The sequence below is a fragment of the Phacochoerus africanus genome, chromosome 1 (assembly GCF_016906955.1).
Source record: "Phacochoerus africanus isolate WHEZ1 chromosome 1, ROS_Pafr_v1, whole genome shotgun sequence".
Lineage (NCBI taxonomy): Eukaryota > Metazoa > Chordata > Mammalia > Artiodactyla > Suidae > Phacochoerus > Phacochoerus africanus.
The window spans coordinates 106,139,837-106,159,516 of NC_062544.1; the positions used below are offsets into that span (position 1 = coordinate 106,139,837).

At 45.0% G+C, this 19,680-nt stretch overlaps 1 protein-coding gene across 1 annotated transcript in view; it reads left to right on the forward strand.

The window, feature by feature from the left end:
• The first annotated feature begins 1,810 nt into the window (after positions 1-1,810).
• The window catches only part of LOC125110452 (translation initiation factor IF-2-like), a 65,934-nt gene continuing 48,064 nt past the window's right edge, over positions 1,811-19,680 (forward strand). Inside the window, exons 1-3 of the mRNA XM_047751744.1 lie at positions 1,811-1,838; positions 9,966-10,187; positions 10,305-11,030. Of these exons, the coding sequence (XP_047607700.1) occupies positions 1,811-1,838; positions 9,966-10,187; positions 10,305-10,783 (729 nt within the window). The 3' untranslated portion in view covers positions 10,784-11,030. The remainder of the gene's footprint in view (positions 1,839-9,965; positions 10,188-10,304; positions 11,031-19,680) is intronic.

Genomic DNA, 19,680 nt, shown 5'->3' on the forward strand with positions numbered 1-19,680 from the left:
AATTACCAAAATACATAAGCAGCTCATACAGCTCAACAACAAAAAAGCAAACAACCTAACTGAAAAATGCTCAGAAGATCTAAACAGATGTTTCTCCAGAGAAGAAATACAAATGGCCAATAGGCACATGAAAAAATGCTCAACATTGCTGAATATTAGAGAAACACAAATCAAAACTACAATGAGGTACCACCTCACACTGGTCAGAACGGCCATTATTAAAAAGTCTACAAATAACAAATGCTGGAGAGGATGTGGAGAAAAGGGAACCCTCCTACACTGCTGGTGGGGATGTGAGTTGCTACAGCTACTATGGAGAATAGTATGGAGGTTCCTCAGAAAACTAAGCATAGAGCTACCATATGATATAGCAATCCTACTTCTGGGAATATATCCAGACAAAACTATAATTCAAAAAGATACATGCACTTCTATTTTCAGAGCAGCTGTGTTCACAATAGCCAAGACACAGAAACAACCTAAATACTGATCAATAGATGAATGAATTAAGATGTGGTACATATATACAATAGAATACCACTCGGCCATAAAAAAGGAACAAAATAATGCCATTTGCAGCAACATGGATACAACTAGAGAGCGTCTCACACTAAGTGAAGTAAGTCAGAAAGAGAAAGACAAATACCATATGATATCACTTATATGTGGAATCTAAAAAATGACGCTAATGTGAGTTCCCCTTGTGGCTCAGTGGGTTAAGAACCTGACACAGTATCCTTGAGGATGCGCATTTGATCCCTGGCCTTACTCAGTGCATTTAAGATCTGGTGTTGCTGCATAGGTCACAGATGCGGTTCAGATCTGGTCTTGTGGTTGTGGCGTAGGCTGGCAGCTGCAGCTCAGATTGGACTCCTGGCCCAGGAACTTCCATATGCCACAGGTGTGGCAGTAAAAAGAAAAAAAAAATATGACACAAATGAATCTATCTACAAAACAGAAACAGATTCATGGACAAGGAGAACAGACTTGTGGTTGCCGAGGGGGAGAAGGTTGTGGGAAGGATGGAGTCAGAGGCTGGGGTCAGTAGACCTAAGCCATTATACATGGAAGGGTTAAACAACAAGATCTTACAATATAGCACAGAGAACTATATCCAGTATCCTATAATAAATCATAATGGAAAAGAATATTTTTTAAAAGTGTATCTGTGTGTGTGTGTATATATACGTATATATATATCTGAATCATTTCGCTGTACAACAGAAATTAACACATTGTAAATAAACTATATGTGTGTGTGTTTGTGTGTGTGTGTGTGTGTGTGTAGTGTATGTATCCAGTTTTCAAACCCACTTCAGCAGAAAATGCTAGCTGAGAACCAAAATCTATCCTGCTTTTCTTCCTGGTTATTCAACCAGACCATATTTCCCTGCCTCCCTTGAAGTTAAGTGTGGCCATAACACTAAGACCTCTAGCCAGTGAAATTTGAGCAGAAGTGACATGTGTGGCCCTGCCAGGTCTGACTCATAAAACCTTCCATACAGAGGGAGTGGGATGGATTGGGAATTTGGGGTTAACAGATGCAAACTATTGCCTTTGGAATGGATCAGCAATGGGATCCTGCTGTGTAGCACTGGGAACCATGGCCAGTCATGGAGCATGATAATGGGAAAAAAAAGAATATATACATGTATGTGTAACTGGGTCACCTTGCTGTACAGTAGAAAATTGACAGAATACTGTAAACCAGCTACAATGGAAAAAACAAAAATCATTAAAAAAAGAAAAAAAGAAAAGAAAACCTCCCATACAAACTCCTCCATGCTCTTTACCCTAGACCCTAAATGCGATGGCGAGACACAGGACGACCGAAAATGGTAAAATCAAAGTTAGCCCACATCCTTTAATAAGTGTGTGAAACAATCTGGAATTACTCTCAACTTTTGCTTGAGCAAAAAACAAGCCATTGTTTTCAGCCATTACATTTTAGAGTAACCTGTTATATATCACTTTGGTCTACTCTAATTAGTACACCCAAACACCCATCCTTGGACCTCCACTGACCCTGGATGAAGAATCCTTGTTCAGGGGAAAATAGAGTAAAACATGGACATACAACACAAGGAAACTGGCCACTAGGATAACATTGGCCACACTTAAAATATGTACCAGAAACTCAGAAAGGCATATACATTTGAAAAGATTTAGTTAGAAGCAACTAGAGAATTAAAATGACAGAGGTAGTTTTCTATCAGGCTAAACTGAGATTAGGACTCTAGCTTAGGAAGAGGATTAGATGAGCACAAAGTCCATGAAAGCTTGAGGTTTAGCTGGTGTCAATAGAGTCATCCAATGAAACATGGAATCATGGAACTGGAGATAAGAAGTTCCCTTATGCTATAATCAGAAAGTAATATGGGACATCTTTTACCCCAAGAATAATACTGTAGATCTTGAAAACAAATAGGATCCAGCAGGTTTTTGATAGATGGCCACTTCAATGGTCTGTGAAAAGGATGTTAATGTTCAGGATGTAATCTCAAGCTCTTTTAACCTTGATATAAAAAATTACTACATTCTCCACCCACTAAACAATAAAATTGTTGATCTTTGGTTAAATTCTGAAGGCTTGATCATTCCACAAGTATTTATTGAGCAACTACTATGTTCTAGATATTGTGCTGAGAATACCTTGTGAATCAAGAAGGAGGAGATGGAAAATAATAATTTGTTTTCATCTTTTTGCCTTTTCTAGGGCCGCTCCCATGGCATATGGAGGTTCCCAGGCTAGGGGTCGAATCGGAGCTGTAGCCACCGGCCTACACCAGAGCAACGCGGGATCCAAGCCATGTCTGCGACCTATATCACAGCTCATGGCAATGCTGGATCCTTAACCCACTAAGCAAGGCCAGGGATCGAACCTGCAATCTCATGGTTCCTAGTCAGATTCGTTAACCACTGTGCCACGATGGGAACTCCGGAAAATAATAATTTTTATAAGATTATAAAACATGCTAAATAAGAAAAAAAAAATAGAGAAGGGCAGGGTATTAGGATGCCAAGGGGAAAGAAATGGCATTATGAAATGAGATGGTTCAAGGAGCCCTCTTTGAGAAGGTGAGGGGAAGGGTATTCCAGGCAAAGGGAACAGAGCAAAAGCACTGGAGTGAGTGTGTCCCTGGCATGTTCATGGAGCCACAATGAGACCATTGTGTCTGTGGAGTCAGTGAGTTTGAGGGAAGAGGAAAATAAGGACAGGGGACAGACCAAGAAGGTCTTATGGGCCATTGGGAAGACTTTTTCTTATATTCTGGGAGAAGTGAGGAGACATTACACCTTTAAGAGAGGAAGGCCATGATATGACTTACATTGGCTTCTGTGTTGACAATGGGCTGTGGAGAAGCTGGGGGCCAGGGGAGCAAGCAGTATTTAGATGGCTCCTAAAGGAATCTGGGAAATATGACAGTGCTTTGGAATACGATGGAAGCAGTGAAGGTGGTGAGAAGTAGATTCTGGATTATTTGTCTTTTAGGGCCACACCGGCAGCATATGAAAGTTCCAAGTCTAGGGCTCGAGTCAGAACTAGAGCTGCTGGCCTATACCACAGCCAAGGCAACATGGGATCCAAGCTGGGTCTGCAACCTACACCCTAGCTCATGGCAATGCTGGAACCCTGACACACTGAGCAAGGACAGGGATTGAACTCACATCCTCATGGATACTAGTTGGATTTGTTTCCACTGCACCACAGTGGGAACTCCTGGATTATGTTTTGAAGGTAGAATCAACAGACTTGCTAATAGATTGGATATGGGGTGGAAAAAAGAGAGAAATTCAAAAATGAGGAGGAGGTTTTTGCCCTGAGCAACTGAAATCCAGGAACTTGGACGAGCAGAACTTGGGAAAGACCAACAGTTCAGGTTAGGGCAGAGAAGGCTGACATGTCCATTAGACATCCACATGACAGGGTCAAGTAGGAAGCTTGTTTATATGAGGTGGGAGTTCAGGAGGGAAAGTCAGGTTTAGAAGCATAAATGTGGAAATTATCCATGCATAGATGGGGTTTAAAATCTCAAGATTAGCAGCAGATGCAATAAAGAAGTTACTGGTATTAATTTTTTTTTCTTCTAAGGAATCCGTGAGCCATGGGTCAGCATTTTAAACGTAAAGGCTATGTGTCTTAATATCAGGATTCTTTTCCTATTTCAATCTTTACTTATCCCTTCTTCCCATCTTTCAAGACTGAGGTTGGTTCTCCTTTACTTTGCAGGGGAACAAAAGCAATGTGTTTAATTAGTCATATGGGGCTAGAAGGCTGGATTGGATTCTGACCTTGTCAATAGCATGTTACTCTGGGTAAATTAATTAACTTCTCTGAGGCTCAGTTCCTTATCTATAAACTGCAGGAGATAACAGTTATCTCACAGAGTTGATGTGAATATTCAGTGAGCTGATGTTATTAAAGCACCTAGTACTGTGCGTGGTATGTATATGTGCTCAATAAATATAAGATTAAAACTCCAGGATAAGATATTGAATGATAACGTGAATGTGGATCTAATGTAGTTGGACCTTTGCTCTTGTTCTAGGATAGTGGCAGGTTCAAGTTCTTTTCTTGGAAGAGGTGGTTATAGGTGAGTACCCCACAATCATTTACAGTATTCTCTGCTCAGTTTAAGCTGATGCATTGTTTGTGATAATTGGTCCATTTCCTACATATTTAATAAATGAATAGAAAACATTTTTTCCCCACATAGTAATTGTAAGGTTGTCTGAGAAATACTGATTTTAATTAATTAATTAATTTGCTTTTTAGGGCCACACCCACAGCATATGGAAGTTCCCAGGCTGGGGGCTAAATTGGAGCTACAGCTGCCAGTCGATACCACAGTCACAGCAATGTGGGATCCAAGCCGTGTCTGCGACCTACACCATAGCTCATGGCAACACCAGATCCCCGACCCACTGAACAAGTGCAGGGATGGAACACACATCCTCATGGATACTAGTCAGATTCCTTTCTGATGCACCACAACGGGAACTCTGAGAAATATTGATTTTAATTAACCTTCAGTTATGCAACACTACACTTTACCAGTTGAACTTAGGGGGCCCACTTACGTTTCAGTGGGGTGTTAGCATATCACTGAAGTATTACTGGTGGGTAATAGCGGTGGTGGAGGTAGATGCCACGGAAGTTATACCTCCCTGGTTGGTCCTCTTTACACCCTCAAGAGCCGCAGGCTATTCTTGGTTGTCCACTTGAGTCCATCCTCCATAGAGCAGTTGGAGGGGGCTTTTAAAAATCTGCACTTGAGGAGTTCCTTTTGTGGCTCAGCAGGTGCAGGTTCCCGCCTTGGCCTCACGCAGTGGGTTAAGGATCCAGTGTTGCTGCAGGCTACGGCATAGTTTGCAGATGAGACTTGGATCCCGAGTTGCTGTGGCTGTGGCATAGGCCGGCAGCTACAGCTCCGATTCAAACCCTAGCCTGGGACCTTCCATATGTCACAGGTGTGGCACTAAAAAGAAAAGAAAAAAGAATCTGCATTTGACCACATCACCACATCAATCCTTTACCTAAAACTCTTTTCTCCTTACCCAAACTATGACAGGCCCATGATCTGGCTCCTCCCCACAGTTCCAGCCACTGAGGGTCTTTGCTACCTCTGGGTCTTTATCTCATGCTGCCTCCTCTCCTTTGCATGGTTGGCTCCCGTTCCTCTTCTGGTCTCAACTTCAGTATCATCTCCTTAGATAGGTCCTCCCAGACCAACTAATCTATCATAAATTTGCCTATTACCTACTTCTGGTGTCTGCATCCCCTCCCCCCTTTTTTTTCTTTTTAGGGCTGCACCTGTGGCATATATAAGTTCCAGGCTAGGGGATCAAATCAGAGCTTGCAGCTGCTGGCCTACACCACAGCCACAGCAATGCAGGATCTGAGCCGCATCTGTGACCTATGCCGCAGCTTGTGGCAACACCAGATTCTTACCCTACTGAGGGGGCCTCTTGGATACTATATTGAGTTCTTAACCCTCCAGCCACAATAGGAACTCCCTCCATCCCTTTCTTTGTAGCCCTTGTTACAAGCTAATTGAATATGTGTAAATGTATCATATTATCTGACTCCTCTCCTGGACTGAAAGGTCCAACACGGCCAGGACTGTACCTGTTTTATTTACTATACCATCACACTAGCCTCTCCAATACTTGGCACAAGCAGGCACACACACCCAAAAAAAAATTGTTGAAAAATGACTTATACACCTATTTTTTTTTTTTGTCTTTTTGCCTTTTCTAGGGCCACTCCCGTGGCATATGGAGGTTCCCAGGCTAGGGGTCCAATCGGAGCTGTTGCTGCTGGCCTATGCCAGAGCCACAGCAACGCAGGATCCGAGCCACGTCTGCAAACTACACCACAGCTCACGGCAACGCTGGATCCTTAGTCCACTGAGCAAGGCCAGGGATGGAACCCGCAACCTCATGGTTGCTAGTCGGATTCGTTAACCAGTGCACCGTGACGGGAACTCCCTACACCTATTTTTTGTAATTTCTCTTATTATTGACCTAAGCTGGAATTTCATTCATTCTCTCTCTATTGATCGGGCTTCTACGATGAATCAGGCACTGTTCTGGTTGCTGGGAAAGCAACAATGAAAAAAGCAGACAAAACTCCCTGCCCTCTGGCTGCTTTTTTACTGGTGAGTCAGGCATCGTTTTCTGTACGTATGTCCATTGTCATACTTTCTTGGTTCACTTTTTTTGCTCAGCATCCACTTGACCAAAGGGAGATAGGATCTGGTGGATAAATGCCCCCTCTTCTTCTTGCGTTTTATGCAATTCCCCAGAGAGAGCCTGCCAGTAGGACGGAGCCCAGTTGCTCACAGAAATGATCACCTAGATTACTCACCCTTGGATGGGCTTTCTCTGCCTCCTTGTTTTGTGCTTTTCCAGTCGTGATTTGTTTTACTACCAATAGTCCAAGGGATCAATTCTCAAAAGTGATCACTGCCCTCAAGTCCTTCTCCAACACTGCTTTTGGGGAGAACCTGCACCAGAAAAGCTTTCTTTCATCAGGTTGTACATTTCTATCTTGGGTCCCTGGCTATATTTTGGATTCCCTACAAGGCAGGGATCAGATATGAGAGTTTCTTTGTTTCTTTGCTTGTTTTTGTATTTTCCCACAGCTACTAATTCAAATAAGTATCAATAAACATATGTTGATTCTGATCTTATTTGACAAAAGGAAAAATGCAGTGGCTAGGAAGTTCTCATCGTGGCGCAGTGGAAACAAATCTGACCAGTATCCATGAGGATGTGGGTTTCATCCCTGGCCTCATTCAGTGGGTTAAGGATCTGGTGTTGCCATGAGCTGCAGTGTAGGTTGCAAACGTGGCCTGGATCCCATATTGCTGTGGCTGTGGTGTAGACTGGCAGCTGTAGCTCTGATTTGACCCCTAGCCTGGGAACCTCCACATGCCACGAGTGTGGCCCTAAAAAGCAAAAGAAAAAAAGAATGCAGTGGCTATCTTCGGCCCAGGGGAGGCTTAAGCTGCTTCTGGTGCAGAGGCCTCTGCCTGATGTTGGATGAGGCTGGGACCTGCTAGGGCAATTAGTGTTTTCTCTTCTGTGTGCCTGTCCCTCCCTCCCATGGCCCTGCACTCTTGGCTTGCAGCAGCAGCAGCAGCAGCAGCAGCAGCAGCAGCAGCAGCAGCAGCAGCAGCAGCAGGTTATCAGCAGTTACAAGTAGCTCAGGGGCCATAGCTGGGGAAGCTGGTTCACTCCAGGGGTTCCACCTGCCACCTGCTTCTTCCAAGCTGGGGACACCAGAGGGAGATCAGCCTCTCTTCCTCACATGTGGGATACACAGTCTGTCATCTGGTGCTGGAAACCAAATGTCAAGCCCCTGGTCCCACAAGGTCAGCGACTCCAAATGACTGAATGAATGACTTCAAAATTGTGTACCAACTTTGACTGAATCTCAGGGATATAGAGAGTGACAGGCAGCTGGTAAAGGTGCAAAGCGTATTGGTCATATTCAGCAGACAAGACTTGTAGTTATGGGTCTACCACTAATTTGATGCTGCTCTGGTCATGTACCACTTTTCTGCCCGCAGTTTCCTGAAAATGAGAAGGTTGGACTAGATGATCTCAAAGATCCCCCAGCTCTAGCATTCTTAAATTACAGAACTGGAAGGAACCTGATCTGTCAGTTATACTTCAAATAGTCTTTTTCTTCTTCTTCTTCTTTTTCTTCTTCTTAAAAAACTCCTTGATGTTGGGAACAGCTCCATACCTGCTCTAAACCTACTAGAAGTCAGCTCCAGCACATTTGCTCTTCTAACTCCCAGGCAGCCATGCTCATTTGCATATGAACCTGGCATGTACTTGGTCATCTTGATCATTTGTTGTTGTTGTTGTTGTTTTTTTAGCTCCACATGCTTGGCATAAGGAAGTTCCCAGGCTAGGGGTCAAATCAGAGCTACAGCTGCCAGCCTATGCCACAGCCACAACAACTCAGGATCCGAGCAGTGTCTGCGACCTCTATCACAGCTCACCTGAGTGAGGCCAGGGATCAAACCCACATCCACATAGATACTAATCAGATTCATTTCCACTGTACCACAAAGGGAACTCCTTGACCATGTTTTTTATTTGTTTGTTTGTTTGTTTTGTAATTGAAACTTTAAGGAGATAATTATAGATTCACATCAGTCATGAGAATACACTTACTAATAATACACTTTGCCCAACTTCCCCTGATAACGTTTTGCAAAACTTAATATGGTATTGACATTCATACAATCCACCTATCTTACTCAATTTCCCCAGGTTTACTTGTACTTATGTGTAAGTTCTATATGAATTTTATCACCTGTTTCTAAAGTCACAAGTACTAAAAGCAGAAATAGACCTGTGTTGTCCTTTTATACCACTTCTTGCCTTCCTCCCATCTCACCTCATCCCCTACTTGGTGACTTTTCAAAATCCTTTTATTTGGAAATAATTTCAAACTTACAGAAATGTTCCAATACATCCTATAACCAGATTCACTAACTGTTAACATGTTGTCCATTTACTTTATCGTTTTTTCCCTAGCAGCATATTTTTTCCTGAATGGCCTGAAGATAGGTTGCATACATCATTCCTCTTTTCCCCTTTACAATACTTCACTGTGTATTTCCAAGAATAGGGATATTCTTGTACATGACCACAGTACAAGTCATCAGCATCAGCAAATCTAACATTGATTTAAAACTTTAATCAACTATCAGGATTCCAATTTTATCCATTAGAATGTCCTTTATAGCATCCTTCTCCCCACCCCCTCCAGAATCCAGGTTAGGACCAGGTATCACATTGAGTTGTCATGACTTTTTAGCACTCTTTAATCTGGAACATTTCCCAAGCCTTCTTCCGCGACATTGACGTTCTTGAAGAATACAGCCGTTGCCCATTTTTTAATAGATATTTCCTCATTTTGGGTTTGCCTGGGGTTTCATTATCCTTAGATTCGGGTTATACATTTTCCCTGGAAATACTGCATAGGTGATGTGTTCTCCCAGCATGACCTGCTTTTACTGATGATGTGAATTTTGCTGCAGGTCAAGGTGCTGTCCCTCTGCCCCTTTGTATATTAAATATTTCTCTTTCTACTAATAAGCCTAAACCATCTATAGGGAGACACATTAACCCAGGCAAATACCTGCTCCTCCAACAAATCCTCCCTAGGGTTAGCATCCATTGATGATTCTTGCCTGAACCAATCTTTACTGTGTACTTTGTCTCTTCAAGTCTTGTGGTACTGGAAATCAGGTTTTCTCAGGTTTGGTTTCCTTGGGTCTTCGGTTCTGGTCTGCGTCTTCTCCAGGTCTTCCCAATGTCCTCTGTGACCTTTGGGCAGGGACGAGGTCAACGCTGTAGACTCAGCAGCCTCAACTGGAAATGAGGTCATGCGTGTTCCCAGTTAAACCGTCCAGCGGTGATTTGCATAATAGAGTAAGTAGCCTGTGAGCACTTACTTCCTGGATCATTTCCTGATCCCCCACACCTCTGTCCCCCTCCCTTTTTGGTGGCATTTTGTTCAGACTGCTCATCCATATTCCCCTCATCTCCTGGCTCAGTTCCACCCCGGCTTAAGTCTAAGGGTTGCCTTCCTAGGGGACGGCCTGGCCTGCAGGAACAGAACGCCTGGACTTACACTGCGTTCGTGGCAAAGTATCCGCGTGAGTTCCCTAAGACTGGCTGGACTGACATCGAGACGGGCTAGAAGTGTATAAGCTCTCGTTTGGGGCGCGGGTGGTGGAGTGTGATAGCTTGTCACGAACCAGGTATTTTTCCAGGGGCTTCTCCAGGCCTAGATCGGGTAAAGACTCTGGAGCGGGCCACCTGCCGCGACCGGAGAGGTAGGAGGGGCGCGGCTCCGGAAGGCTGGGGCACACTCCCGGCGGGCGTCCTGGAGGGCCACCCGCAGGTGGCGGCGCTGGCCTGCGGGCGGGGCCGGGGAAGGGGAGGGCTAGATGCGCGTCGGTTGGTGACGGCAGCGCGGAGGGGAGGTGCGAAGCGCCCGCCCGCTGAGAGCCATGGCGAGAGGCCGCGCAGCGGCGCCCGCTTCAGTACCCCGGTCCGCAGCAGCGCCCCCGCCCGCCGCCCCCGGGCCCACCCGGCCGCCGCCCCCGTGCACCCCAAGCCCCTGATCGCTGCGCGCTGTGAGCCAGGCGCCCCGGGAGAGGGGCCGCGCGCGGAAGGGCGGCACGGGAGGGAGCGCGCGGGAGCCCGAGCGCCCCGACGACCCCCGCGTCCCGGAACCCGGGATCTCTAGCTGGGAGCGCGAAGTCGGCGGCCGGGCAGCATCAGGAGGAGGAGACGCCAAAGCCCAGCCCACCGTGTGCGCCCTGGTGCCGCCCGGCCGGCTGCTGCGGAGGGAACCAGAGCCGCCGGGCGGCCCGGGCCGGGCCGAGAACACCGAGGAGGAGGCAGCCAGGAGTGTCGATCGCCCGGGCAGCCCTGCGCCGGAGGCAACCAGGGCCGCGCCTGCTACGGGGCTGCACTCCGCGCCCCTCTAGAGGGTAAGCCTGTGGACCGCTGACTTGTTCCGGCGCATCGGCCCCGCGGATGGGTGGAGAAGGACACGAGTGTTCTAAGAGTGTCGGTGCTTGATGTGGTGGCGGCGGGAAGGGCCGGGCGCGGAGACCCTGCTAGGGCAGCACTCCTCCCGCATCGGCCGCACCTGGTGCCCATTGTGTACCGTGTTGGTCACGCCGCGTGGCCTGGATTCTGGGCTCCGGCACTCCGAAGTGACAGTGAGGCGACCTTCAAAGAGCCCAGAGCTGAGCAAGGCCAGAGTGCGAGCGCACCCAGATTCCCACTCACCTGCAAAATGAATGTAAATTACATCTTCTGAGAGTGTTTGGGACGAGACAAATGGCTTTTAGGACCCCTCCTTTACATCCTGAAAGTTAACAAGTTCACTTTGTCACTTTTTTGTTTTGACCTGAGTTTTTTTCAATTCTTTTCGAATCTCCAAGGTCAGCCTCCTGCAGGTAACAAACTTAGTGAAATGTGTTGCTTCTTTTGTTACGTTGTGTTTAGGGAAGCAGCAGTCAAAAAAGCCTGCTGTTGAGGCTGGGGCTGGATGCCATCTACCCAAGCCTAAGTGTTTTAGAACCTTTGGCTGCACTTGTTCAGAAACTGAAATTAGCGTCCACTTTGAGCACCTTCTGAGTATGTGTCTAGGCCTCTGATTAAAAAAAAAATTTTTTTTTCTGATATGCTTCACCAGAACTTTGCTTCAAACAAGCGTGTGAATGTTGTCAGTGCAAGTGTGTAGGTAGGGTAGGTGCCCTTTTGCCGGAGCATCTTTTGGTTATCGGTGGTGGGGACACATACACCCCAGGGAAACCAGCTAGGAACAGGGTCCTTCCAGTTTCCAGATGCAAGAACAGCAGAGAGGGAGGTGGCCACACTGAGTGGTGTGGGCCCTGGGCAGTCTGTGGCAGGGAGGGTGTCCCAAGTCCCAATAAAGGATGACAGGTTGGCTGGCAGGTTCAGAATTGGGCCTGGAGTGACGGATGGAACCTTCCTCTCTCTCTTGATTTGGAAAGCTCGCACTTGTGTGCCCTTTGATCTCTGGCCCCAGCTTTATCACAGAGGTGCCTAGACAATTGCGGCTTGAGCTACCAGGAACACTGAGATGGGCTTGGAGATGCTGTGCTGGATTAGAAAGCCCATGTCCATGTGCAGCAGGTTTGGCAGGAGTTGGATTTCAGCTTGGCCCCAGCACCAGCCATTTCCTGTTTGATGCCCTGGGGACCTGTGGGATTTGGTTTCCCATCCCTAGCTCTCCAAAGAGGGTGCCTCCGCTCTGGCTCTGTTGCTCAGGCTCCTTCTCTCTGGTGTGTTAAAAAAGAACTTTGGCCTTGGAATGGGAAACTTGGATGCACATTCCAGCTTCTCTCTTTCTTTACTGGCTGTGTGACCTTGGGCCCTTATTTAAACCTCTGACTTGGCTCTCCCCTCTCTTGGATTTCATGCCCCCCACCAAAAAAAATCCCCAAATAAAACCCAAACAAACCTCATTGGACTATTGTAAAGATTAAGGAGTGTGTTGTTTGGTTCTTTTTTGGCTGCGCCCATGGCATGCAGAAATTCCTGGGCCAGGGATCAAACCTGTACCATAGCACTGACCTGAGCTGCAGCAGTGACAACACTAGATGCTTAATCTGCAGAGCCACAAAGGAGCTCCAAGAGTGTTTTTTCATTTGTTTGTTTTTGTTTTTTTCTTTTTTGGCTGACTCCCGGGCCAGGCATCAGATCCACGCTGCAGTTGCAACCTATGCCGCAGCTGTGGTAATACCAGATGCTTAACCCACTGTGCTGGGCCAGGAATCAAACCTACATCCGAATGCTCAAGACCCTTATGTGCCACAGAAGAAAATCCTTCAAGAGTGTTTTGAATGAAAGCGTCTGTAAAAGTTTGAATGACCTGGGAGGATTTTTAGGTCTCATTCCAACATAGATTTGTGACTTGGTAACCTTTTTGAGCCCTAATGGGGATAAAAGAGCAGATATAACAGCAATTGTTATTCTTCTTATAGGTTTACTGTGAGGGTCAAATCAGATTTTGTAAAAGAGCTTTGAAAATAAAACACATAAAACAGAATTATTCGCTTTGAGAGGAGTTCCTAAACTTTGTTTCCATGAGCGGCACTTTACACTTTGCCATCTGATGTGGATTTTTTTTTCCTTCTGAGCCTCTTTTTCTGACCTTGCACAGAGTATGTCTCTGTAATTGTTAGATGAGTCTGGAATTAACCCTATGGGAGCCCCTCTCGACTGCCAGCTCCCAAAGTGGAGAACAGACCTTGGGCTTTCTCTGTCCCATCTGCCATTCAGACTTGACTGTTGCACTGTACATCCTGGAAGACAGCCCAGGAGGGCAAGTGGGCAGTGGCTGCTTTTCCTAAAGGGGCAGGTTATTTATTTCTCCTTTAGGGCTCCAGCAAGAAAGGCTTTGGAGGGTGAAGAGTTCATTTAAACTCACTGAGGATTGCAGATATGAAATCAGGCCTTTCACCTGTCTTGCAAGTTTGATAAACTTGGAGATAATGTTAGAAAGGCCAGCCTCTTCAGGTATATGATTATATGATGTTGGTTTTCAAAGTGGACTCTGATCTCTTTAACCCATCTGTATTTGGTATGCAGCATGATTTTTGTGGAAGGACAAAGGGATGCTCCTTTTTAAGAGATGAAGGTGTTAGGAGGAGAACTGTTTCCACCAACCCCAGGGCTCTTGTGGGTTCTTAGATTTTATTTTATGGTCTTGGGTGGGTTTCTGTTGTATAGAGATACACCATTGAGTGGGTCTTCTGGTCCCTCCCCCATTCTTTTTACTTCTTTCTGAACAAATATTCCCTATTTTGACTTGCCTTCCTATTAAGTGTATCCAAATGGAGGCTACCTGCAGTGTTGAAAAGTTTAAAGTTTTAGGGAAGAGATAGTACATAATAGCATATGTGTCAATCTGGGTGCCTCTGAGCTAAGTGTAAGACCAAATGATGTGCAGCTGGTTAAAGAAAGGATTTGACATGTGTTTATGAAGGGCTGTGTGGCTTCATTATTCATTGAGAAGCATATTTAATTATGTGTTTGTTCATGGTGCACCTGAGGTAGAAGAGGGTGGAACAGAGTGGACGTGAGCTCTTAAAATCCTTGCTTGGGCTTCTGGTCCAGCATTCTAGGAACGACTGCTCCCAGCCTCACCTGGGTGGTGGTGAGAAGCACTGTAAATCTCCCTGAAGACTAACAAGGAGCAGTGACTTCTCAGTGGCCATTCACACACAGCCTTGGGATAATCTTTTTTGATCTCCATGTCTCCAGCTGGGAAATGGATTCTCTTGATGCTGCTGCAACTTGCCCTCATAAACCTTCAGGGCAAAGGTACCCTGGAAAGGAAACGGGGGAGCTCAGCCTGAGGTTTCTAATACTTCTCAGTGAATTTTCAGTATACGTCAGTGATTCCTTTGATGAAGAATAGAGTGCAGGATTCATCTTGTTTAATAGAAAAATGTTCTAAATTACTGCCTTGAGTCAAAAAGCACTCAAGGAAGATGTACCTTCTTTTCCTGGGGGTTCTGGGGGCTTACAGAAGCGTAAATATGTGTATTCCAGTTTGACAGTCTTGGAGCTGGAGTATTTCTAGGATCTTTTCTAGTTCCAGACTTGATGATATGCCAGGACATTGAAAAGCAGAAGGTAAGCTTCCCAGAAGAAATGCATTTTGTACTGACATATGAAAAGGATGCTCCATTATTTAGACAAAATAAGTATATGAGTAAATTAAAGAACTACCACAATATAAATTATCTGGATGTGAAAGTTAACGAAAACCCTGCTGTGGGTATTCAGGGGACTTTGAAATCTTTTTTTTTTTCCTTTTTTTCTTCAAAGAATTAGTTGAAAATAACCATGAAGAGGTGGAGTATTGGTTTGAGTTTTTCTGACAAGTACCCTTTAGCACACCATTCAGTGAGCTTCACTCTTTTTTTTTTTTTTTGTACTCCTCCTTAATGCCTAGACTTAGGTACTAGATAGTGTGATTACACTCACTAAAAAAAAGCTGCTGTTTCCTGACTTGCGTTTACGCAGATTAGCTATTGGTACATCCTACATTTTATAACATAGATTCAAGTGTATTTGCAGCTCTTAAAATAGATATTAGAATAGGGATGTGAGATTTTATTCTTTCTTCTCTCACCACATTTGAAGAGAAGAAGCACCCATGCATATGAACAACCTGGGGATTTTAGAGGTTCTCCATCAGGTCCTCTGATGTTTTGGTAAAAGCAAAAAGTCCTTCCAGGCAGTTCTTTAATATCAACAGCACATGCTTTGGGTGGGCCTGAAGCTTTTGTTTTGTTTTGATGGTAGCATTCTGCAAGCTCTCCGTTTAAGTTTTGTATAAAATAGAGGAGGCATGATCTGGTGTAGGCTCACCTCCTTTTACTATGGTCTTTAACACCTAATTTCCAGCTTAAGATGTTGTCAGGGATCAGTTGTCTTCCTAGAGTTTTGGAAATACGTTTGGCCTCACTTGTCTTACTGAATCATGTATTTTAACCAGGAGGAGCAGGTCAACAATAAGTGCAGAAGCCATCCTTGAGTTTCTGTTTGAAGACAATGGGGACACTTTTCTTGGGCAGTGGGGAGGAAAACTTTCTTTGACCTCCAGGAGCATCGGGTGTCCTCATTCTGATGAGAAAGGCAGGAAGTGAGTGACTGCAGACAGCTCAGTTATTTATGCCAGTGTGGTTAAGGGTCCAGATTCATGGTGGAACCAAATGGCTGTGGCCTGGGCAGAGAATGGCAGTGGGAAGAAGGCGAAACTCTTGATTGGGAGATCCTGCCTGATGCCGTTTCTGTCTGACCTTGGTCCCTGCTGATTGCAGGAATGTCAGGCCTCTGCTGTGTAGTGTGTGGTGGGTGGGCCTGCAGCATCACTTTGGAGCTTGTTAGGCCTGCAGAATGGCAGACCCTGCCCCAGTCCTGCTAAATTTTTTTTGGTTTGTTTTGATTTTTGTCTTTTTAGGGCTGTACCCGAGGCATATGGAGGTTCCCTGACTAGGGACTGAATGGGAGCTGTAGCCGCCAGCCTATGCCACAGCCACAGCAACGCGGGATCCAAGCCACATCTGCGACCTGCGACGGATCCGTAATCCACTGAGCAAAGCCAGGAATCAAACCTACATCCTCATGGATACTAGTCAGATTCATTTCCACCGAGCCACAAAGGGAAGTCTGGTCCTTCTAATCTAAATCATTTTATTTATTTATTTATTATTTTAAAAATTATTTATTTATTTATTTATTTATTTATTTGTCTTTTTGCCATTTCTAGGGCCGCTCCCGCGGCATATGGAGGTTCCCAGGCTAGGGGTCGAATCGGAGCTGTAGCCTACGCCAGAGCCACAGCAACGCGGGATCTGAGCCACGTCTGCAACCTACACCACAGCTCACGGCAACGTTAACCCTCTGAGCAAGGGCAGGGACCGAACCCACAACCTCATGGTTCCTAGTCGGATTCGTTAACCATTGCGCCACTCCTAAATCTTCATTTTAAACATGTCCCCAAGTGGTATTGTCAGACATTCCTTCATGGTTACATAGAATATTCTTTTCAGATGCACAAGGAAGAGGAAGTCACCAGCATACACTTGCTCCCTACATTGCTGGGGAGAGTTGGTGCTCAAAGCTGGGTTCAACCTCTCACCCTCTACCACAAAAAGGAAAGGGGCTGGGGTTTTTCAGAAGATTGCTGAACCCATTTCCCTTCCCATTGCCCATCTCTTCCCTTCCCTCACTTGTATGCAAGAAGTTGTCAAATGGGAGGGCCCAAGAGGGAAGGGACAAACTCATTCTAAGTCAGTAGTGAGGAAAAACAGCCCCAAATTTAGCCAGTGGTTTACTCTCCCTACCCCAACATTGGGAGGCGTTTAGAGTAAAAATATGCCAGAGCAGTCAACAGGCAGTTCTCCCCACATTTTAGCTAAGTAGTTAAAACATCCATCCATTCATCCATCCACCTATACACTCACCTACTCTTTGAAGAGTAAATCTTCAGTCCTGGGTCATGTGCACTGTGAATATGGGAGACCACAAGAATGACAGAAAGGGAGCCATTGGCTGGTAAGTGGACCTGACCCAGTATATGCAACCCTCTCCTCACCCTCATTTCTTCTTTCCTACTTCTAGCAGGTGCAGAGCTATAGGGCTGCCATGCTCTTTCCATAATCTCATGTGCGAGTAGGCAGGTGGCCTATCTTTGCCAAATTCTTTTCTTTTCTTTTTTTTTTTTTTGCCCCAGAGGTGCCCAAGTGCCCCAGTCTCAGAGGTGAAGGGAAATTCCTAATGCAATGACTGCCTTTTATTTCTTTTTTTTTTTTTTTAACAAAATCGTGGTAAGGTAAATGTAACATGAAATTGACCATTTTAGTGATTTTCAAGTGCACAGTTTTATGGCATTAAGTACATTGTTGTGCAAATATCACCACTATCATCTCCTGAACTTTATCTTATGCCAATGAAAGTCTATACTGAATAAACACTGACTTCCCATTTCCCCCATCCCTTCAACCCACAGTTGACACCATTCTACTTTCTGTCCCTATGAATTTGAATATTCTAGGAACCTCATGTAAGAGCAATCATACGGTATAATGTCTTTAAGATTCATCCAGGTTGTAGCATATCAGAATTTCCTTCCTTTTTAAAGCTGAATGTACCATACTTTATCTATTCATCCACCTGTGGACACTTGGGTTGCTTCCATCTTTTGACTCTGATGAATAATGCTGCTGTGAACGTGGGTGTGACATCTATTTGAGTCCCAGCTTTCACTTCTTTTGGGTATACATCCAGAAGTGGAATTGCTGGATACTGTAGTAATTCTGTTGTTAACTCTTGAAGAATCACCACACTGTTATCCTCACCGACTGCACTATTTTGTATTCCTGCCAACAATGCACAGAGTTCCAATTTCTCAGCATCCTCGCCAACCATGTGATTTTCTGTTTTTGATAACTGCCATCCTAATGGATGTGACGTGGTTATTTCAAGTCACTTTTCTCCGTTCATTTTATTATTCTCCCGACACGAGCCATGGTCTTTGCCTTGCTTTAAGTTGTGGGGAATTCCTGAAAAGTGGTCGATACTAGAAGCGCTTGCTTTAACCCTTGCTGCCAATTGCTGTTTAACTCTGAGGACATCACGTTTAATTTATTTAGTAAGTGCAGTGGGACTCAGGTTAATAAGGTTTCTAGAGGCTGCTGGTGTTTTAGGGTCTGTGCGTTTATGGTCTTTATCTCCATTCTTGCCTCGCCTTTTTTATTTTGAATGGAAATTGGAGTGTGTGAATTGAGGGATCAAAGAGGATGAGAAGAGAAGGGCAACTGAATAAGACGATCCATTACATTTTGTGATTCTGAGTTCTAACAATGAATTTGGTTTGCCTTTTGGGCCTTGACTTTCAGTGGAGGGGTTGGTGGTGTGACATTGGCAGAGATCTGGCAAAGAAAATGTCAAGGACCTTTTTAGCAAAAATGAAAAGAGGGGTCCAGAGATGTGTACCTTGGAAAATTTCAAGCCTGGGAAGAAAACTGGAGGTTTATTTCACCTAAAGGGCGATTCTTGTTGAGTTACAGAGTTGAATGAAGTTGGAACTGGTAAGCTTTGTACTGGGGGATTAAAAACACCAACCAAACAAATGATGACCCAAACCTATGATTCTGGAATAGCAGTGTAATGATTTAGAGGAAAGGTGGGGAACAGGAAAAGGAGCAATTTGCTACAGGTCTGACTCACTGGGGTTGTGCCTGTGAATGTTACATTTGGGTGTAGAATTTCTGAGACAATTGGCTTACTGGCTTTCATTGAGGAGAAGAAAAGGGTGTCATTCAGCCAGTGGGTATTTTATTCCCACCTTGCATCTAGAATGTTTTAAATAAAATACTGAGTATTATGGGAATTGTATAGTTCTGCTTTATGGACCTGAGTGGGAGTGTTTTTTCATTTGTTAAAAAATACTGCCCCCCCCCGCCCCCCGCGATTTAACAATCTGTCTGGATAGACTAGCATATTGTTGATGTGTCTGAAGCCATGTTCCTTTTTTTCCCTTCAAGATTGGTGCTTTGTCAGGGCTAGAAGTATTGAACCCAGCAAAGAACTGTTTATGACAGTCAGTTCCTGAATTATTACCTTACATGAGAACCTCATATGGTTATTAAGAGGCTTACATGAATTGATATGTATGTTGGACTCATCATTTTGTGTTAGCCATTTTTTGTTTTTTGTTTTTTGTCTTTTTAGGGCCATACCCGAGGCATATGGAGGTTCCCAGGCTAGGGGTCCAATCAGAGCTGTAGCTACCGGCCTATGCCAGAGCCACAGCAACGCGGGATCCGAGCCGCGTCTGCAACCTACACCACAGCTCATGGCAACGCCGGATCCTTAACCCACTGAGCAAAGCCAGGGATAGAAACCGAGTCCTCATGGATGCTCGTCGGGTTTGTTAACTGCTGAGCCACGACGGGAACTCCGTGTTAGCCATTATTACAATCTATTCACTGACAAATAATTTTGGAGCACATGTTCTGTGCCATGCCCTAGGGGTATGTGCTGGCCTTCATCTTTGTGGTAATAACAGGAATAGTCCCCAGGATCTAA